Genomic DNA, 24,099 nt, shown 5'->3' with positions numbered 1-24,099 from the left:
AGTGGGTTCTTGAAAAATTGTATGGCATGTCCTGATCCAGTTGTCAGTAGAAATGGGATGTATTCCCACACATCAGTGACTTAGGTCCAGATATATTCAAAGGAAGAAAGCTATCACAGGATCTAAACAGCTTTGATTTCTATATAAATTTTGGATGATTTCTGCTGTGCTCCTCTCTCACTTCCTCTCCCATTCTCTTTCCCTCCCTTCTTTTTCTGAATTAATGCTCGATATGAAAATATACATAATATTTTGAAATGATAGTACAATGTTTTACTCTTTTTTATTCATTTAATAAAATGTCAGGAATATCTTTCTATATTGTATACTATAGAGCTAGGTTACTGTATTGTTAAAGCCTGAGTAATATTCACTTCATGAATGTACCATACTATAATTATTCTCTTACTGGGAACAACTTAAAATGTACACTCTCTTTTGCTATCATAAACAAAGAGATAAATGCCCTCATGCATATATCTTTATGTCCTTACCAGATTATTTCCTTGAGATAAAGTTCTAAAAGAGGAAGTGCTAGAGCAAAGCATATGTAGATACTTCCAATTTTGATATACGTTTCCAAACTGACCTACAAAATGGTTGATCAATTCATACTTGAACTAACAACTGATAGGAATCTCTATTTCACCATAACTTTCTCAACAATGGATATTATCAATGTTTTAAATCATGACTGTTTATATTTAGATGTTTTGGATTAGCAGTAACGTGGAACAACATTGTACATGTATACAGACTATTTCACCTGTGAACTGCTTGTTCATGTTTATCTATGTTCCCATCCCATTGATTGTTCCTTTTCTTCTCATTTGTTGTACGTACATATGGATGGAGATTTTATATATATGTATCAGATATCTTTCTAGTTTGTTACCTGTCTTTTATTCTGGTTTATATTTTATTCATACAGAAAAAAAAATCAATCAACTCAGAATTATACACCTAATGATAATATCATTCCAAAAAGAAGGCAAAATGAAGACATTTTTGATGAGAGAAAACTAAGAGAATTTATTGCCAGCAGACTTGGACTGACTATAAGAAATGCTAAGGAAATGATACCACTTGTAAAATCATATTTTCAGGAAGAAATAAAGAGCACTGGAAATGGTAAATATCTAGATAAATATAAAATATTACTTTCCTCTCTTTTAAGTTATTTAAAATACATATAACAATATAAAGCAAAAGACATATCAATGAATCAATATTAAGGGATCTATAATATATGTAGATATAAGATAGTCTATACTATAAAGAACAAGAACAGGTATATGGATCTATCTGGTTGCAAGTCTTGTGCATTTTATATGAAGTGGCATAATATTAATTCTAAATAGACTGAGAAACGTTAAATTTCTATATTGAAATCACTGGAAACGTCAATAAAAAAAATGCAAAAAGGTATAGCTAAAAAGTCAAAAGGAAAATAAAATGGAATTCTGAAAAATATCCAATTAATGCAAAAGAAGTCAAGGGAGGAAGAAAGAAACAACTAGAAGGGACAAAATAAAATAAATAACAAAATGGTAGACCAATACCCAACCATAACAATAATCATATTAAATGCTAATGGACTACAAACTCCAATTAAAAGACAGAGAATTCTAGGGACTTCCCTGGTGGCACAGTGGTTAAGAATCCACCTGCCAATGCAAGGGACATGAGTTCGATCCCTGGTATGGGAGATCCCACACGCTGCGGAGCAACTAAGCCTGTGCACCGCAACTACTGAGCCTGCGCTCTAGAGCCCACGAGCCACAACTACTGAGCCTGCGCACCACAACTACTGAAGCCCGCATGCCTAGAGCCTTTGCTCTGCAACAAGAGAAGCCACCACAATGAGAAGCTCGTGCACCGCATCAAAGAGTAGCCCCAGCTCACGGCAACTGGAGAAAGCCCGCACACAGCAACAAAGACCCAATGCAGCCAAAAATAAATTAATTTTTAAAAATTAAAAAAAACACAGAATTCTAAAAATGAATTAAAAAGCAAGTTCCAACCATATGCTATGTATAAAAGATGCTTTTTAAGCATAAAGACCGATCGAGAGTCAATGGACAGAAAAAGATACACCACACTAACATTTAGCATAAAATGACAAGAGTGCCTTTATTATTATTAACGTTAAGCATAAGAAGGAAAGAGTGCCTTTATTATGATTAGACAAAGTAGATTCAAGACAAAGAATATTACCTAAGATAAAGAAAGACATTTTATAATGACAAGAGGTTTAATTCATCAGGAAGACATAACAATCATGAATACATATGTACCTAAATAACAGATTCAAAAGCCAAAAGTAAAGCTGACAGAATTAGTTGAAAACTTTAAACCCTTCTCTCAGCAACTGATACAACAACTAGAACAACAACAAAAAAATCATTGCATTACACATCATTTTAAGGGCATGTAGCACTAGGCCAGAACCATAGGCTGGATGATAAAATAAATCATAATAAATGTAAAACAACTGAAATCACACACAGTATGTTCTCTAACCAGATTGAAATTTAATTAGAAATAGATAAAAACAAGAGATCTAGAAAAATCTTAAATATATGAAAATTAAACAAGAGACTTGTACAGACCAAAGATGAAATCACAAGCAAAATTTAAAATCTTTTAAAATGAATAATAATGAAAAATGCAACATTTCAAAATTTGGGGGATGTACTGCTTAAAAGAACTTATCGTTTAAAAACTAATATTAACAAAGTCTAAATTCAATGACCTAACATTTTACCTGAAGAAGCTAGAGAAGAGCAAAGGAAATTCAAGGTAAATAAAAGGAAGAACAAAATAAAGTGCAAAAATCAATAAATTAGAAAACAAACAGAGAAATTAACAAAGTGAAAAGTTGGTTCTTTGAAAAGATCAACAAAATTGATAAAGTCTAGCCTCATTAATCAGGAAAAAGAATATAAATATCAATATCAGGAATGAAGGGAGTATTAGTATAGATCCTATTGGCATAAAAATGAGTATAAGGGAATACTATGAACATTATGTGAACAAATTTGACAAGTTAATGAAATAGACAAACTCCTTCAAAATACCACTTACCAAAATGTAATACCAGATAAAACAGAAATAGAATAACAGAATATCTATTAACAAAATTTAGTTCATTATCAACAACATTCCTACTTGCAAGGAAGGTTTCACTGGTGAATTCTACCTAATATTTAAGGAAGAAATTATACCAATCTTACATAAGTTTAGAAAAGAGAAAGGAGGGAATCTATTCAACTTCATTTTATAAGGACAGCATAATCCTAAGAGCAAACCCTACAGAGATTTTACAAAATAAAAAATTCCAGATCAACATTCATCATAAACATGAATGTAAAAATCCTTGACAAAATATTAGCAACCCAAACCCAACAATGTATAAAAAGTATAATAAATCATAATTAGGTACGGTTTATCCCAGGAACACAAGGTTGGTTAACATGCAAAAATCAATGTAGCTGATCATATTAATAGAGTAAAAAAAGAATAAAACATGCAATCATTTCAATAAGTACAGAAAATGCATTTGACAAAATTCAACAACCCTTCATGATCAAATAAAAGAAAACAACTTTCAGAAAACTAATAATAAAAAAGAATTTCCTCAGTCCGGTAAAGAACATCTAGAAAAAGCCTGTACAGCTAACATCATACCTAAAAGGTAAAACAATGAATGCATTCCCTCTAATATTTATAGACTAGGATTGGGAACAAGAGTAAGGAATCCTACTTTCACCATTACTATTCAATATCGTACTGAAGAACCTAGCTAGCCTAATAAGGCAAAAGAAAAAAAAAAAAGGAATACAGATTGGAAAGAAAGAGGTAAAACTGTATTAATTTGCAAATGGAGTGACTGCCTACATAGAAAAGAATTCTGGATTCTAAAAAATATGCTATCAGAACAAATAAATAAATTTAGCAAGGTCACAAGATATATGGTATATGTATAAAAATCAGTTGTATTTTTTATGTACCAGCAGCAGATCATTAGAAAATGAAATTTTCTAAAATTCCATTTATAGTAGTCAAAAACACAAATAAATTTAACAAAAGATGTGTCAGACCTCTACACTGGAAACTATAAAACAAAATGACAGAAATTAAAGATATATATAAATGAAGAATTACACTATGTTCATGAATTGAAAGATTCAATTTTTGTGAGTGTCTCCTCTCTCCAAACTGATTCAGTACAATTCCAAATATAATTGCAACTGGATTTTTGGTAAAAAATTGACTAGCTAATCTTAAATTTTATATAGAAAATCAAATTTAAAAAACTTTTAACGAAGAACAGGGACTTCCCTGGTGACACAGTGGTTAAGAATCTGTCTGGAAAATTTGGAAAACTACCTATTTTAGAGACTTACTATTTTTTTAAAATTTTATTGAAGTATAGTTGATTTACAATGTTGCATTAATTTCTGCTGTAAAGTGACTCAGTTATACACATATATATATATATTTTTTTCATATTCTTTTCCATTATGGCTTATCACAGGTTATTGAATATAGTTCTCTGTACTATACAGTAGGACCTTGTTGTTTATCCATCCTATATTTACTAGTTTGCATCTGCTAATCCCAAAGAGACTTACTGTTATAAAGCTATAATAATCAAGACAGTGTGGTACTAGCCTAAGAACTGACAAACAGATCAATGAAACAGGAGAGACAGAACAGAAACAGATCCATACTTATACAGTCTTTTGATTTTAGACAAAGATGTGGAAGTAATCCATTGGAGAAAGGAAGGTTTTTCAACAAATGGTGATGTAAAACTAGGCATCCATATGGGAAAAAATGAATCTTGATTCCTAACTCACAACAAATACGAAAATAAAAGATGGATCAAAGGTAAAAGCAACAATTTTAAGGCTGTTAAAAGAAACAAAGGATAACAGCTTCATGATCGAAGGCAGACAAAGATTTCTAAGGACACAAAAAGCAATAACCATAAAAATAACTGGTAAATTAGACTTCATCAAAATGGAAATCTTCTCATCGAAATACACCGTTAAGAAAATAATCAGGCAAGCCACAGACTGAGAGAAAATACAGAAGAACAATATCTGGCAACGGACTTGTTCCTAGGATATATAAAGAACTTCTACAATTCAATAATAAAAAGAAATAACCCAATGGAAAAAATAAATGGGAAAAATATCTGAACAAAACTTCACAAAAGAAGATACACTAATGACCAATATGCACATGATAAAGTTCTGAAGGATGGACCTAGAGATTATCATACTAAGTGAAGTAAGTCAGTGTTGGGAAAGCCAGTAAAATGGTCTTCTTCAGGCTTCAGAGGCAGAAGCAGGCCTCTGATCGAACTGTGACCCTGCCTGGACTGCATGCCTGCTTGCACACCTAACTACTGCTGCTAGCAAGTCAAGCAGCACTTACTATAAGAAAGGGAATGGGTCTTGGAATTTCTTGAGCCCTGGGGACCTGGCCAATCCCCTGGGGTCTGGAAAATCTTGTGACTCACATGATGAAATTAACAGCATTGTTAAAACTGAACCAGAGCTGCATTTTTGAGCAAAAACTGATAATAGTTTTCTGCCTTTAATTACAAACAGAAGCCCCCAGAACTCCAATCTGAAGTCTCACCTGTGTGGTGGACGCACCACCCAGGACCCTTCCCAATTGGGGCTCCAGATTGCTGTTACTTGGGACTTCCCAGCTGCTGTTTGGATCTGGAAGTAGGTGTTGGCCCAATTCGGTGATGTAAACATACTGTAACGTTTTTTCTAATATTCTTATTCTTCTCCTTCTAATGATTTTATATTAAAATTAAGTTAAATCACCTCTCATTAAATAATTGATTAAAACTGTTTATTTGTGTGAGACAAGTGGTTATTTTGGCAGCGAATCCAATGAACCTTAAAACCGAAAGCAGGCTTTTGGCAAAACAGTCAGAGAAAGACAAATAACATATGATATCACTTTTATGTAAAAACTAAAATATGAAACAAATGAACTTATTTACAAAGCAGACTCACAGACTTAAGATTACCAAGGGGGAAACGGGGGAAGGAATAAATTAGGAGTTTGGAATGAGCAGATACAAACTACTATACATCAAATAGATAAACTGTATAGCACAGGGAACTATATTCACTATCTTGTAATAACCTCTAATGAAAAAAGAATATGAAAAAATATATATGTATGATTGAATCACTTTGCTGTACACCAGAAACATAACATTGTAAATCAACTATACTTCAAAAAAAAAAAAAGTGCTGAACACCATTAGCCATTAGGGAAATGTAAATTAATACCGGAGATATACTACTATCCACATGCCAGAATGGGTTAAAAACAAAAAGACTGACAATAATATATGTTGGTAAGGATATGAAGCAACTAGAATTCTCATACACTGTAGAAGAAAATGTAAAATGGAACTTAGGCAAAAGTCTGGTAGTTCATCATAAAACCAAACATAAACATACCCACTCAAACCAGCAATTCTCTTTTTAAAAAATTATTTTACTTGGCATTTTAGAATTTAATCCATATTTTATTGTCACCCCCTCACCTGCGCCCTTCATTTATTTATTTGGCTGCGCCGTGCGGCTTGCAGGACCTTAGTTCCCCGACCAGGTATTGAACCCAGGCCCTCAGCAGTGAAAGAGTGGAGTCCTAACCACTGGACAACCAGGGAATTCCCTCAAACCAGCAATTCTATTCCTAGGTATTAAGAAGGAAAAAAAAATACATATATATATGTGTGTGTGTGTGTGTGTATGTGTGATATATATACACACATATATATTATATATACACATATAAATAAATGTATATACATACATACATGTACATATATATAATACATATATACATACATATAAAATAAATATATACACATACACACAACACGGGATTGAACTGCGCAGGTCCACTTATACATGATTTCTTTCACTAAATACATACTACAGTACTACACAATCTAAGGTGGGCTGAATCCGTAGATGGAGAATCACAGACGCAGAGGGTCAACTGCAAAGTTATATGTGGATTTTTGACTTCAGGGAGGGTTGAAACAACTCCTGCACTGTTCAAGGGTCAATTTTATATATATATATATATATATATATATATATATATAAAATCTCCATATCCATAAAATAACTTGTCTAAGAATGTTCATAGCAGCTTTATTTACAATTGCCAAAAACTAGAAACAGCTCAGGTACCCATCAAGAGGAGAATGGATAAACAAACTAAGCTTTCTAGTCACCTGCTTCCACCTTGGCACCCCTCCAATACAACAACTAGGTTGTTCTCTTTAAATACAAATTGTATATCTCCCCTGCTACCAACCTGTTGTAGTTGGAATAAAGTCCCAACTCTTACCACATCTACAAGGCCCTGTGATCTAGCTCTCACTTGCCTCACTGCACACCATTTTCTCCACAAGTCTCCCTTCTATATCTCAAAAATTATAAACTCATTCCATTTTAAGGGCTTGCACTGGCTGTCCTCTATCTGGGAAGCTGTGCATCCAGAATTTTACATGCCTCTTTCCCATTACTCTGGGCTTAATTCAACTCCAAACCCTCCCCAATTGCTAAACGAAGTAGCTTTCTTTTCCCCTGTCTCTATCCCATTATCCTCTCTTATTCACTGTACTATGTGCAATTATCTTTTGTTATTTACATATCTACTGTTTTTTTTCTCAGCCCGAAGGTGTGCATAAAGACATCTTGTTGACCGACATATTCCTCAGTACCTAAACAAGTTCTTATTATAAAGCAGGCACTCGGTAAATATATGTAGACTAGTTATTGCCATATTCAGGGTTGCCTTCAAATGCTAACACAATCTTAAGACCAATATAAACAGTGACATAGTTTATACTTTCTTCCAAAGTCTTAATAGAGATATTCAAAGAATTAAAGGAATTTAAGAAATGAACACTTCCCTTATTATTAAGGTTAAACACTGAATGACTACCACACATTGGGCTGTGCTTTACGTTATTTAATTTCTCAAAAACCTTGGGCTATATGGGTGGTAACCATGTATAAAAATGCAAATTCAGAGAGATTTAGTAATTTTTTCAAAGCCACACAGCTAACATGTGGTAGGACCAAAATTCACAGTCTTCTAAAGTCCATATGTTTCCACACTATCACAGATCATGAAAACTTAATAAATGCATACTTTTTCTCTTATTTTGAAAGATTCTTCCAAAATAGGACTCAAAATTTATCAATGATGTTTACAAAATTAGAAATTCAACCTTTATTTACCTTCACTTTATTTGGAATTCTAAAATTTATTTATTTTTTGTTTTATTTTATTTTTGGCTGTGTTGGGTCTTCATTGCTGCGCATGGGCTTTCTCTAGTTGCAGGGAGCAGGGGCTACTCTTCGTTGCGGTACGCGGGCTTCTCATGGCGGTGGCTTTTGGGCTTAGTTGCCCTGCGGTATGTGGGATCTTCCCAGACCAGGGCTCGAACCCATGTCGCCAGCATTAGCAGGTGGATTCTTAACCACAGCACCACCAGGGAAGCCCTGGAATTTTTAAGAACAACCTAAAGCCACAGATGCCATTTATGTTTCACTGAAGAAAATTATAAAGGCTCATTAAATACTTCTATAATTGTGGTCAGTTATATTTCTTAACACTGAGCTCAGGTAATTTTCTCTGAATGAACAGAGATTTATTTAAGAAAAATAAAACACTTTGCCTTAAAATCTCTCTAATACTTAATAGTGGGAAAGGGGGAAAGTTTATAGGGGAAATTAACAAGAATTCATAATGTTAATCAATTATACAGAGCGTGAAACCATCTTCAAAGATGTTTAAGTTACTGATCATTTCATCCTTCCTATTACTATTCTTTTTCAGTATGGATAAATAACCCATTTATTTCCAGTTTTAGAGAGAATGGTTTTCCCTTTATGTTCCCACAATTCCATCCAACAATAATACTAGCATTATCGTATTATATTAGATTATAAGTATTCCTCAAATTCACATCTGCCTAAAGGGCCTGCTAGTGGGTAATGAAACTTCTTATGCATCCCAATTTGGAATATTCCCCTTCTTTTCCCTCCTTCCCTACTGCTACAAACTCCACCCATGTCTAGGACTTTCTCTCCTCAGCTAGCTCAGCTTCTCACTAGTGTTCCTTTTTTCCACCCTAGAAACTTCCCTTACTATCCCCAGATGTACCTTCTGATAAAATGGCCTGAAGAGTCAGCAGTGAATTTTGCTTTCTCACTGGAAAACAGGTAAATCCTGTCATGTTTTAGTTAAAATGATTTATAATCACCACTTAGGAAGCCTTTATCTTCTATTCCTCACTGAACATAAAAGTTATAATGTCTAGAAAACTTAAAAAAGGATGTGCACTCTAAGCCAGAGAATCCAGAAGGAATGATAGTGAAAAGGATTGTTGGGTATATTCACTATTTCAGTCAGCACAAAGAAAAAGAAAATGTCAGATGTCAAAAAGGACAAAACCAGGAGGCCTGGGCATTCACACTGGCAATAAGCCACCACTGCTCAATAAAGAGGGAGTTTCCCATCCCCAAATCCCCACCCTCTAAGGCCTAAAAAACAACCACCACTCTTAGAGCTCACCGTGTTCCTTCACCCAACAGGCAAGCAGGTGCTATTTGGGTTAGAGAAAAGCTCTGTCTAAACTATGTGGAAGAGAATTACCTGGTGGTGCAGTGGTTAACAATCCACCTGCCAGTGTGGGGGACACGGGTTCGATCCCTCGTCCGGGAAGATCCCACATGCCGCGGAGCAACTAAGCCCATGCGCCACAACTATTGAGCCTGCGCTCTGGAGCCCGCAAACCACAACTACTGAGCCTGTGCTCTAGAGCCCGCGAACCACAACTACTGAAGCCAGCACACCTAGAGCCTGTGCTCCGCTACAAGAGAAGCCACTGCAATGAGAAGCCCACGCACCGCAATGAAGAGTAGCCCCCGCTTGCCGCAGCTAGAGAAAGCCCACGCGCAGCAACGAAGAACCAATGCAGCCAAAAACAAACAATCTGGAAATCTGAACTTTTGCTCCCACAGGCACAGCATCACATGTGGTGATTAGGTCTAAAGTACCATTAGCCACTATTAGTTCTGGCCTAGGATTAGAATGATTACAATAATTTAAATGGCTATTATTTATTGAGTATTTAAGCATATGTCAATATGTCAGACACTGTGCTAAAGTACTTTATATACCTCATTTAATCCTTACAAGAACCCCATACGATAGGTACTTACTGTTATTTCTATTTTTTTCAGATGTGTAAGCTGAGGTACAGAGAAGTTAGGTAATTTGCCCATTTACAGAAAGTGGTGAAATCAGAATTCTAACAGTATTCTGATTGATACTAAACCTATAATTATACAGTATTTATAGGATGATGAACCAATGAACTTCCAGAAATAATTTCACATATTCCTATACTGGGTCTGCCTATATGTGACTAGGCAGAATCCTAATAGGTATATCAGGATCCTATTAGGTTCATCAGCTAAACTGTAGACTTTATTTATTTTTGATATTTATTAAATATCACAAATATAGCTATTTTAAAAAGCATACAAAATTTACCAACTGCTTACATACCTACTGTGATGTTACCCATCTTGCTTTGTAATGTTATATTACCTGCAAAAGAGAAAAAGACAACTTTATACATTAGGGATAATCTAAAAAGGAACTGTGTTAATGGTATCCTAAAACATGGTTAGATATCTACAACGTTATTTAATAACATTGTTATTGTTGTTGGCAATTTTTCTCAGATCACAAATCTAGTGAGAGATTCAGTTGCTACTCAAAAATAAACAGATTTAGGCAACTATACAAACTCTCTTCCTCCACCCCACCTTAATCTTTTATAGCATAACTAAAAAACAAACCCCCATACTTTCCGGGAAACATGGAAGAAAAATAATGATTCCTCTAAAACCCAAAAATAAAAAAATTACTTAAATGTGCTCAATACTCATTTTCAATCTAAACATCACAATATTTATCAGACCACACAAAGCCAAATTTTGAACCAAATAACACTAAAATAATCCATGGAAAAGAGTAATTACTATTATTTTTCAGGCCAGTTTGGCATGTCTATCTGTTAGATTAAAGTGGTTTCTGTGCCAAGAGTTTAAAAGTTTTGGGGCAGGAATAATGAAAACCAACAAAGAAAAAAAATTTTCAAATATTTCCACCTTTCAATGAAAATATATTTTCCAGGATACCTATAGGATATTACAACCATTCTTCCCAGCCCCTTCCTCCAATACCAAAAACAGTAGGATTTTTCTTCATATGTGTTTGCATGTATAATTACTTCTAGAGTCATACTACCTATATTTACTGCACTGAAAGTGTAGGCAATAGTATCTCTTCTACCATAATTCCAAAACTACAGTAAAAAGTAAAGGAATCACTTATCTCAGAATTAATCTAGAGTAAGTGAAATCATTTACTTCATTTCATGCATCTTGTAAATACTGACATGTATCAGTACCTGGGAAAAAGAAAAAAAAAGAAAGGCACTTGATTCATTTGTCCAAAGTCAAATGTGCTCTAAAAGTTTTATATTCCATCATACTTCATGTGAATATATGAATAAAATTGGGCTTGTGTGAAGTTAAGCTTACATAACTATTTTCAAGTTTCAGTAAGTTACAAGGTTGTGAAGATCCTCCTGTTAAATGGTTAAGTAAATAAATATTATTTCATTGGTGTGCTCTAGATACTCTTCCAATTTTCAAACCCAATAAATGCAGATTCACATGCAAGTAGTAGCCAAATATCTCGTAGCTTCTAAGATGGCTTCCAATGGTCCCTGCCTCCCGGTATTCATGCCCTTGTATAATCTCCTCCACTCATGTGTAAGAGATTTGCTTTGCTTTTACCAAAGAGAATACTAAGGGCAAAAGTGATGGGATGTTACTTCCAAGACTAGGTAACAAAAAGATTCTGGCTTCTGTCTTGCCAGCTCTCTTTTGCTCTGATGGGAGCCAGCTTGCCATGTTGTCAACTGCCCTATGAAAAAGGCCCAAGAGCAAGGACCTGAAAGAGGTCCCAAGCCAATAAAATCTAAACTGAATCCTGCCAACCACGTGAGTAAACCAGGAAGCAGATTCTCTCTTGGTTGAACCTTCAAATAAGCCCATGGCCCCAGCTGATACCTTGATTACAACTTCGAGACAGATCTGGAGGCAGAGGACCCAGTTAAGCGACACCCAGATTCCTGATCCATTCGAAGTGTAAGAAAATAAACGTTCGTTGTTTTCAGCTGCTAAATTTGTTACACAGGAAGAGGTAACTAGAAAAGATTTTGAAAGCTGGAAGTGGGGTGATGCCACAATAACTAACTAAAAATATTGGAAGAGCTTTGGAACTTGGCAGTAGGCATAGGTTGGAAGGATTTTTAGGAGCATGGTAGAGAAAGCCTAAATTGCTTGAACAGTGCGTTAGTAGAAAGCTGGACTTTGTGTCTACTTCCCATGAAGGCTCAAAAGGAAGAGAAGAAAATGTTTTTGGAAACTGGAGGAAGGCAGATCCCTATTAAGTAGTATTGAAACTCTGCAACACTGTCACTATCAGTAATGTGGAAAGTAGGAAATGTGCCTAATGAACTGAATGATCTAGCCACGGAGACTGCCAAGCAGAGTCAAAGTGTGGTAAGTGCTGCCTATTTTTCCTTGACGCTTCAGTAAAATGCAAGAGAAGAAAGATAAGCTAAACTAAAGAAAGGACTGTTAAACAACAAAAAGACCAGGACATGAATGATTTTGAAAAGTCTCAGCTTCTCAAGATGGCACAAGATGCTAAAGGTAAGAATGGCTTCTATACAAAGTTTGAATCCAGGGCATGGCCAGAACACAGCCTAAAAATAAAACTGGTGGATTGACTGTAAAATCTTTTGTTAAGACTCCAGAAAGCTCAAGGGTGATACCTCACAGTATTCATCAGTTATACAAAAAGTCCATTAAACAGATTATGGGTATCTCACAGATCCTCTCAGTCAAATAGGTCCTCTAGAAAGCTTGAGAGCATTGTATCTAAATATCTCTGCAGAAGTCCATATTCTGAAGGGATTCTTGGCTGTGGCTTTTATCTAATGGAATAAACCCCAATATAATTCACAGGAGGCTGACAAAATTTTTGAGAGAAGTGTATCAGCAAACACATTGCTAACTTCGACTGAAAGGGACAGTGACAGTACAAAATGAAATGAAACCATTCAACCCCCAAAATTCTGCTGGCAGGAAGCAGACAGAGAAGACTCCTAAGCTGCAAACACATGCTACATTTCATGAAAAAGGAAGGATGACTCAAGAGGGCAAAGCCTGGAACCCGAAAGAATTATCGCAAGGCCTTGAGATCTAATCAAGTAACCTCCAACGTTTGCCCACCTGAATTTCAAAATCATTATGGACCAATGACTCCTTTGTGCCCCGTATTTTCTCCTCTTTGGACAGGAAAGTCTATGGAAATTATCCTATGCATATCCCATCCTTGTATTCTGAGTGTGTAGGTGGTGTATGTGGGTTGAGGGGGCTAAAAGAACTTGTCTCTTTAGTTCACAGGTCTTCAGAGTCAGAGAACAATACTTGAGTTATACTTAAGCAACTATACCCAAGGAGGCTCATCTACATCTGGATCTGATTTTGATGTAGAGGTTCTGGACTCTGAGGAGATATGTAATGGGATGAGACTTTGGGAACCTTGAAAGGAAGGGAGTGTGTTTTACATGTGGGAAGGAACTGAATCACTTGCAGGGGTTGCGGAGAACAGACTGGCCATCCAAAACCTTATAGGTTATCTGGGGAGATGCACGCATGAGAAGTTAAAAATTAGAATTTATTAATAATTATAAGTGAATGTTGTAACTGAACAGTATGAATTAGTTGCCACAGCCATTCAGAGGAAACAGACTAAAATGACCTGTCATGAACAGGGAGAATAGTGATATTGGAAATATTACCAGAGTGGAAGTTTGAAATGTGGGTAAAATTTGATGCTGAAGGGAAAGGATTTTGTGGAAAAAACAATGAAGTAAGCAAAGGTAAAAAGGCATAACTATACATGCTATTATTTAAATCATGCTCATCAGTTAGGCTATAGTAATTAGGCAAGTCTATGAGGACAGGGATTAAGTCTTTCTTATTTAGTGTTATATTTTGAGAGCTTAAGTACATTGCCCAGTACATAGTAAATACTATTGTTTTTTCAACAAATGTTCAAAATTAGTTTGGAAAAATAGGTAAAAGTAAATCTGCAGAAGAACCATAGAGTGCTTAGTCTATTGACTTTATCCTATACTGAAGGAGTCAGTGAAGAATTTCAAGATAGACAACAATACAAGAAAAACATCTTGTATTCCCTCCTAATCTTTATGAAAATTAAGCTAGTGTGAGACACTCAGAATTCTCTTTACTGTTTTCACCTTATGAATACGTCAAAAATAAGGTAAAGCAGACCCCTGATATTTGTGATTTTAACTATTAGTAAAGAACTATGACATAGTTCTACAGTCAGTCATTTAGCTAGTAGTAAGTTCAGTCACCCACTCAGCAAGACAAAATTTTGGAGCTTTATTACCTCATACTAGTCTTCAATGAATGCAGTAAAAATTTACTTTTTTAAATGAAAATAGAAAATGTGGTCTTTCTCAAAAAGTTAATCGTTAGTGCTTGTAATGAAAGTGAAGTGATCAAGAAAACAATGGTTTTAGAGCCATAAAATAGAAGTTTTAGATCCATTTAAAAATGAGGACTAGTTCACACTATAGCAGAATCTGTACAGTCTCAAACTACATCTCTCTTGAATGTTAGAGTTCTGTACAGTAAAAGCATAACAGAACACAAAAAGTATGGAACTAATTTTAAATATAAAGAATATATCAAAATATTTTTATCAACACTAAAGGAATTTTAAAGCAATAAACAAAAAATATTCTCCACTTATATCAAAATATTTAGAAAACCTCTAGCCTAAACAGAAATATTCCAAAGTCATTAAAATATACAACATGGAACGCTTATCTCCAATACTTTGTGGAATAAGGTAGAATATTGTAAAATACACAAATAAACCAAATGGGCATTACTAACACAATTTTCTATATTTTGGTTTCACCTATTTCATCTCCAACCACTGAAAATAAACAAATCAACTATTTGAGAGGAGTAGCTCTTTGTAAAAGCCTTCCTTCCAATAAAGCAGATGCCATATAGTCTGTAATAATTATGTGTGCTTACTCTTCTTTCAAGTTATGAAACTTTTCCAAAAACCCCAATTTTTGAGAAAATATATAGTTCTCCTTAACTAGCAACTCTTCATTCTAGTGTGGTCAGAGGAAAAATAAGCTATCGATTTAAAGATAAACATCAGTTTATTTTTCTTCACTAAAATAAATGTAATTATGGTAAAAACAGCACATATACTTTCATAATCCAGAGAAATCAAATATCCTTAAAAGTTAAAATCCTTTTTGTGCTTCTTTTTTAGGGGGAGGGTTGCGGAAGCAGGAAGAGATATATTTTTTATTTGCAAGCCACAGTGCTAAATGCTAAGAATACAGAGGTAAATAAAACATGACCTTTGCTCTTTAATATCGCAAGAATTTATGGGTCAATGGAAGGCCAGGGGGAAGGCTGCTTTAGCTGAGTACTAAGATTACTAAGTCAATGAGATAAAGAAAGCTGGGAAAATCATTTTAGGAAGACTATAATTGATCAGAATGATCAAGGGCTCTGATCAAAAACTCAGAAGTAAAGAACAAGTAAGAATATATACAGGAAGAAGTATGAGATTGTGTAACTCTAGAAGACAAAGCATAAGTTCAGAAAAAGGAAATAGTAAGTTAACTAAGTCACTGAGGCAGTCGAAAGGGTTTGGGTAAGAGAATGCCATGTTCAATGTGCCTTTCTAATAACCAACCATAGCTATAGTGAAGAGGATGAATTTGAAGAAGGCAAGACTGGAAGCAAACTTACTGTTAGAGTTGAGGCAAGAGATGACAAGAATCTGAATTAGAATAGTAGAAGTTTGGGGACTTCCCTGGTGGTGCAGTGGTTAAGAATCCACCTGCCAATGCAGGGGACACGGGTTGGAACTCTGGTCCAGGAAGATCCCACATGCCGCAGAGCAACTAAGCCCGTGCGCCACAACTACTGAGCCTGCGCTCTAGAGCCCGTGAGCCACAACTTCTGAGCCCACGCGCCTAGAGACCGTGCTCCGCAACAAGAGAAGCCACAGCAATAAGAAGCCCACGCACCACAACGAAGTGTGGCCCCTGCTCGCCGCAACTAGAGAAAGCCTGCGCACAGCAACGAAGACCCAGCGCAGCCAAAAATAATCAATCAATAAATAAAATTTTTAAAAAAACAAAAGAAGAGTAGAAGTTTGAAAGAAAAAACTGGGATAGACTGAAGAAATATTTAGATGATAAAACCTACCTATACTTTGGGATTGATAGATGTGGAAGGTGATAGAGGAATTTAGGGTTACTTCTAGATTCTAGCTTGGGAAATTAGGTACATGGTAATATTAGAATCTGCAAATGGAAATAAAGGAGGAGGATTATATTATGGATGAGGTTGGGGAGGTGAGGGCTGGGAAAGTAGGAGAAAAGAAGTTAGAAATGTGAAGTCGTTTGAGAACCCTGTAAAGATCCAAATGGCTATATCTACTAAGCGGATGGATGTATAAGCTGGAAGTCAGCACTAGAGATACATATTTGAATTATCAGAATACAAGGGTAGTTGAGACTCAAAAGTGTATAAGATGCCCAAGGAAAAGAAAGAATTGAAAAAACAATGAAACAAGGATGAAATCCTGGAGAATAGCAAGGGGGTGTGGAAAGAGGAGGAACTCATAGACATTTGAGAAAGAACAATTATAAATATGAGATGTGACACAGACTGCCAGTACTCCCTAATACTTGTGTGCCTTTCTCCTTCCTTAGAACACACTAAACTCTTTATCTCAGACTTCTGCAGTTAAAGTCATTTGAAAACATTCTGGCTAACAAATTTCTCACACGATCCTCTATGATCTCTCTTCCTTTAGTGGAAGCTTGGAAGCCACACACTGAAAATGGTGGCATCACCTTTATGGAAGGAGCCCAGTCCCTCTAAGGACCTGAGTGGAGTCCAAACACTGCACGAAATAGCAATTGTATCATATGTCTAAATCATGAAAAAAAAACTATGCTGTCTGCACCACAAAGGAAGTTGTAATTCCTCTCTGGTATTTCATATAAAAAAGTTTTAAGTGTCCAGATTCAACATTAACATAAATAATCATGTGTTAAAATAACAAACTTCACAATGAACTTAAGAATAAACACTAGAATTAGAACAAAGCATTTTCATGAACTTCATGAAGAGTTCCATCTAATCCAATAAAAGTTCCTTTCTTTTAAAATTTTATATTACTTCTGACTTTCTAAATTCACAAGGCAGATTTATAAATTCACCAGAGCCTATATGTCCTTCTTAAAGCAAATTGAGACATTTCTTTAAGAAATTTTGAGTGCTATCAAAATGATCAACTGTATTTGTATAGTTTGTATAACTTTACTTCTGTGAAACTTTCTAAAATCCAAAGTAATTATTTAAGGAAGAGTTTAAGCATGTACAAATTGCTAAATTTTGGGAGAACAAAGGACTTCGGAAGTACAGAAAAATGAGAGAACTAATAGTCATCAATTTATGTATTAATGTATATTCCCAAAGAGTCTAAAATAAGACCCTAAGTTATATAGGGAATCTAAATATTTAAAATGCAGTTTTATTCATTAATCATTTATTCCAAATAATAACATAAGTTAAATATAAAACACTAAAATGACTGTCATGAGTACTCCTACATATTAACCCTAATTAATTTGTTCAAATTATGTCATAAATAAAATCAATCCCAGCAAACCATTTCAAGGAAGCATTTCTTTCTAAGTCACGAGACTATATATTTATATTTAAAAAATATATTTACTAGAATATATATAAATACATGTATATCTTATATACACATGTACAGAATTCTTTTAAAATCACAAATATTCAAACAGCAGAATATAATAAAATGTATTTTACACAGACTCTAATTTTTTATAATTTAGAAGGAAATCAAGATAGTAAACTGTCACAAAATTTTATATCTAAACACAAACTATCCAAGTACTCATTCTCCCACTAGGTTCTCAGTGCCAGAACACTGGGGAATATTTGTTGAGTCAATGAATAAGCTAGTTTTCTTTTGTATTAGAAGGCATACATACTTAATAGATGTGATTCAGCCAACATTACAAATAGTAAATATTACTAGTCAATTAGATGACTCATTTTCTTACCAAGAAAATATCGTTAGCTCTACTTAAAAATTTCATTTTGAAAACCATTTAAGATAGATTTTTCCCTTCTCTACACACAGGAGTCAATTTGAAAAGACATATTACTCCTTTCATTTTCCCTTTCCTCATTACCTCTTAAGTATTCAGCAGTATGTTGGGTATTAGTTTGCATCAGGGTGTATGAACAAAAAGAATACAGAGACAAGAAACAAATTTCATGCTCTGTCTTCCTTTCATGCAAGACTTAGAAGCCACACATGAAGATAGCAGCATCACTTTTAAATAATGAAACGAGTCCCTGAATGGCTCCATGCAGCTAAGCTGAACCCGAACACTATATGGAACACCACATTTTCATAAGGCACAAAAATCCTGAAATTGGAGTTTACAATTTAGAGCCCAGCTGAAGCAGTGCATCTGTGTTGTAGTGCTGTCTGTCTAGAGGAAACATCTCTAGAGTGACCCAGGTAGACCTAAAAGCAATGATGGAATTTGGGTTGCAATCAAGAAATTCACTATGGTTATGTGCACACATTTGTTTGAACACTGTTTAAAAAATCTCCTAAAAAGTCAAGAAACCTGTATCGAATTCTTGCTCTTCCACTAATTAACTTATAATTGAGAGGAAACAATTAGACATTTCTAAGTTTTGTTTTCATTTGCAAACAGCCAATTAGCCATTAAATAAAATGGGTTGGGTCACTTAGGCACTCAATACATGTTTGCTTTCAACATGCTTTCAAACAACCACCCCCAACCTATTAACACAGGGCTCCAAACTCATATACTTGGTAAATCTATGAAAAAGACAGTTATTGTCATCATATTTGTGGTACAAATGGCTTTTAACAACATCTGTATGCTGGTTTTTAAAAAAATCTACCTTAAGAAAAAGAAGCCAAACTTGGACTTCCCTCGTGGTGCAGTGGTTAAGAATCCACCTGCCAATGCAGGGGACATGGGTCCAAACCCTGGTCTGGAAAGATCCCACATGCCGCACAGCAACTAAGCCCGTGTGCCACAACCACTGAGCCTGCACTCTAGAGCCCACGAGGCACAGCTACAGAAGCCCGTGCGCCTAGAGCCCGTGCTCTGCAACAAGAGAAGCCACTGCAATGAGAAGCCCGTGCACAGCAACGAAAACTCAATGCAGCCAAAAATAAATAAATAAATAAATAAAATAATAATAAATTTACATTAAAAAAAAAGAAAACAAAGCCAAACTAAATAAATCCTGAACAGGCAGGTCTTAGAATGTGTATATTCTTATGAATTTGTTTTCTGTAAGTCAGATGTTTAGAAGTAGCAACATATTTTCCTGTAAAAATAAATTTAAGATTCCCAAGCTAGTTTATTTAAATACAGCCAAAATATGGATCTAATTGGTGTTATATGACCATCACCACTTAGAACAAAGACTTCAGTGGAATATATATTCAGAGTTCCAGCTTGGGATGATCCTTGGGAGGGGAGGTATCTCTCCCTACTAAAATCCCAGTAGCTAGAGCATAGGGACTTCCTTCTACCAGTCATGACTCTAATCTTCTAACCTATTACGATGTAGGGCTAGAACACTGCCTGTTCTTCCGTACCCATCCCACCTCCACACTCAAGGAACATGTGCATATAATCCCTTAGGACAAGGAGGGAAATAGGGATGACATAGGAGGGGGAGGCAAGAAACTTGGGCCTCTCTTAAGGGTAATTTAAAAAGTAGGCAGGCACAGAGTATGACTAAGAAATGCAGATGGTTTTTTCAAATCTCTCTTTCATATACTTACTACCACTGAAAAACCAAGCAGAGTGAGGGCCAAGGACTAGATGGAGAAAGCAGGGATGAACAACATGGAACCTCTTCTACAGTGGCAACTGGATCATATTTTCCCTTCTCCTACTTCTCTCTGCTCTACTAGTATTACAAACAAGAAAGATGATGCTCAATTCTTCCACTAGACTGTGAGTTCTTTAAGGATAGGTATCATCTCCTGCCCAGCTTCATACCCTTGGTGCCTGAAAATCTGGCACACAGTAGGTGGTCAGTACATGTACTGCACGAATCAATAAATATAACGGTAGTGGGTGCTGTAAGCCATCATTCAGAACTCCTTTGTAACTGCAGGGCTTATTTTCCTATCTATTGGGAATACTGCTGGCAGACAGCCTTCAGCTCTCTGCTCTCTTAGGGAATTGCCTTATCTGAAGAGAGCCATTTTGATCCAAGATCATTGTGCTTCTGGGGCAGTTTGCATCTAAGGATTGGGGATATAAAGGTCCATCTCCCCTCACCCCAACATGAGACAATTCTGAGGACCATCCCAGCTTCAGAGCACCCCTTTGGGGTTGTTAAGACTTATCAAGTCTAACCTCTCCTGTGGAAACTAGGTTTTGTTCCTTTGTATGGCACTGGTCCCCAGAAGCCTCCCTGGTAAATTTGCTACACTCTAATTTCCATCTCAGAGTCTTCTTTCAAAATCCCAACCAGAGAGAACAGTTCAAAAGAGTATAGGTTTGGCTCAGATTGAAACCACCTAAGGAAAGGTATTTGACTTCACATTAAAGGTCAGTAAATATAAAAGGTTTTACAAAGGCTGAAGAATGAACTCTTTTATTCCTAGCAATTTGTTTCCATTTCAGCCACTGTAAGTAATCAGGAGACCTACAGTATTTTACAGAGTGAAATAAGTCAGAAAGAGAAAAACAAATGCCATATGCTAACACATATATATGGAATCTAAAAAAAAAAAATTTGTTCTGAAGAACCTAGGGGCGGGACAGAAATAAAGACGCAGATGTAGAGAATGGACTTGAGGACATGGGGAAGGGGAAGGGTAAACTGGGACGAAGTGAGAGAGTGGCGTGGACATATATACACTACCAAATGTTAAATAGATAGCTAGTGGGAAGCAGCCGCATAGCACAGGGAGATCAGCTCGGTGCTTTGTGACCACCTAGAGGGGTAGGATAGGGAGGGTGGGAGGGAGACACAAGAGGGAGGGGATATATGTATATGTATAGCTGATTCACTTTGTTATACAGCAGAAACTAACACACCATCATAAAGCAATTATACTCCAATAAAGATGTTAAGGGCTTCCCTGGTGGCGCGGTGGTTGGGAGTCCGCCTGCCGATGCAGGGGACACGGGTTCGTGCCCCGGTCCGGGAAGATCCCACATGCTGCGGAGCAGCTGGGCCCGTGAGCCGTGGCCGCTGGGCCTGTGCCTCCGGAGCCTGTGCTCCATGGAGGGAGAGGCCACGGCAGTGAAAGGTCCACGTACCACCAAAAAAAAAAAAAAAAGATGTTAAAAAAAGCAAAAAGTGACCTAGAGTATTTTGAGGACTGCTTCAAAAAGGTAGATCTGTTTTACTATCATGTAAGCTACTAATGTATCAAGTTCAATTCTCAACTTACTTAAAAGAAAGCAAAAAAACTTTAAACATTAATGAATTCAGTGTAAACATGGTATAAAGCACTGTAGAGAACAGAGCTGTTCTTATCGTGGATGTTAATCAACATGTGACATGATAAGGAATTGCTTTTCCACTAAAAATTACTCAATATATTAAGTACAGTACTTTTAGTTACAATTAACAGTTAAAAATACAATGCTTACATAAAAGTCATTGTTGAAATATGGAGTTACAAATTACCAGAACTATTCAAGGCACACCTGAGTAAACAAAACAAAACTGATGAATAACTAACAAAACTGTTTGCTTTATTTTGGACTCAAATAATACCTTCACCCTACAAGAATGGTTGATGAGGTTTAACTATGAAATTGAGGTTCAAGAATTATTTCAAGCATATAAGTACTCATTTATTCAGATTTTTTTTAAACTGTAAGACTACCTGCCAATTTGCTAAATAGCATGGTTAGCACTAGCCAGGTTTTCTAACACGACCTAATAATTCATGCTGACTACTAAAATTTGGAGATTTTACCAAAGTGTATAGATAACTATATTCAGCTTTCCTATAGAAGTTAAATGAGTAGACTATGTACAGCAAAAGTTTGTCTATAACTCCTGGAAAATTGTCCAAAAGGCATTTAGCAGATGTGTATATACTACTTTCCAGGATAAGAGTTTCTTAATTCTATGTGTACATATTTCAGAAAACATACCTGGACTTAAATCATCTGCTATGTGGGAATTTAAGAAGCATGCTGGGTGACACTGAATACCACCAGCATGCCCTTTGCCATATTACTTCACCATTATATTCTCTTCTTTTAATAACACAGAAGTTAACTAAGTAATATGACATACCTGCAGAGCCATGTTTTAAAATTCACAAGATGATATTTAATTAAAGAAAACTGAAAATGGCAGGGCACTGGGAGGACCTGGTGCTAGTACTAATACACATAAAGCATTTCAGTCAAAATTAGTATCACTGAATTGCTATAATCAGATCCTACACAAACGTTTCATTAATTTATTTAATCCTTAGCTTTCCTATCATAACATAAAAGCAATCATTCAGAACCCATCTTTATTTTTTAACACTGTTTTTATTTCACTGTGCTTTCCTCTGAATATTTCCTTGTTGTTTGTTACCTTCTATAAAGAAATGCATTAAAAATCAGAATTATTATTAGCTTCATGTATAACAGCATAATATTCAATTTCTTGCCAAAATAAAATTCAGTACCTTATGTGTCATTTTATTTTGTGGGTTTCTAAAAAGATGGTTAGTCTGCAATTATTTAGAGGCACAGCTTCCTAATGGCAGATTCTCCTTCAACTACAAAGAAACATAGTCATCTCTTACAATTTATGTTATGTGGCATATCTAAGATGTATTAGGCCTCTGTCACCTTACCATGAACACTTCCTAATGTAATATCCCCAGCAGCAGAAGACAGAAATGACGATTCTGTGTAAAGATACTTGGCTTTCAGCAAACCATCCTCAGTAGATACGTTAACAGAACTTCCCTGCAGTTTATCTATGGTCACAGTCTAGTAAGAGAAAGACTCAAATCAGTTCATTATAAAATGAAGACTGGTAAAAAGCCAGAATTAGTGGGCAACTAATATGTACAGTACACAATCAATTTATTGACTTCAATTCTCCAGCTCTAATTACAAGATTATGAGCAACAGTGTTTTCTCTGTAGAATAGACACATTATATTCCTTCATTTAGATCTTCTTTAATTTCTTTTAATAATGTTTTATATTTCCTATGTAGAGTTCTTCATCTTTTATTAAATTTATTCCTATTTGATGTTTTCTAAATGTTATTATAAAAGATAACTTTTAAAATTTCATTTTATCTTAACTGGCTTTGTATTTGACCTTAATCCCAAACCTCACTAAACTCACTTAACTGATTCTAATAATCTACCTGAATTAACACAGTTTTTCTACATGCATAATTATATCCTTTACAAGTAATCGTTTCACTTCTTCCCTTCTAATCCTCATATTAATACTGTTTTTCCTGTTCTTTCCCGCCTTACAGTCTGGCTCAGGCCTCCAATTTAACAGTGAATAGAAGTGATGAGATAACAAGTAAGCATCCTTATCTTATTCCTATTCTCAGAGGGAAAGCTTACAACATTAAGTACTGTGTTTGCTATAGATATCTTCTAGATTCCTTTTTTTAGATTAAAGAAGTTCCCTTCTATTTCATATCTGTTTTGTTGTTGTTTAACTCATGAATGGGTTTTAAATTTTAGCATATACTTTATCTGA

General features: G+C 35.4%; 1 protein-coding gene across 4 annotated transcripts in view; it reads right to left on the bottom strand.

Annotated features, from left to right (window-relative positions):
- The window catches only part of FAM185A (family with sequence similarity 185 member A), a 66,046-nt gene that overhangs the window by 28,924 nt on the left and 13,023 nt on the right, over positions 1-24,099 (bottom strand). For all 4 annotated transcript variants that reach the window (XM_067042787.1, XM_059074962.2, XM_067042786.1 and 1 more), the window contains exons 4-5: positions 23,224-23,362; positions 10,645-10,686 (exon numbers count right to left, since the gene is read on the bottom strand). In XM_067042787.1, the coding sequence (XP_066898888.1) occupies positions 10,645-10,686; positions 23,224-23,362 (181 nt within the window). The remainder of the gene's footprint in view (positions 1-10,644; positions 10,687-23,223; positions 23,363-24,099) is intronic.

This window comes from Kogia breviceps, chromosome 9 (genome assembly GCF_026419965.1).
Source record: "Kogia breviceps isolate mKogBre1 chromosome 9, mKogBre1 haplotype 1, whole genome shotgun sequence".
In the NCBI taxonomy this organism is placed as follows: Eukaryota; Metazoa; Chordata; class Mammalia; order Artiodactyla; family Physeteridae; genus Kogia; species Kogia breviceps.
Note: the sequence above shows the minus strand (reverse complement) of the source record. Positions and strands in the feature narration are given on the sequence as shown.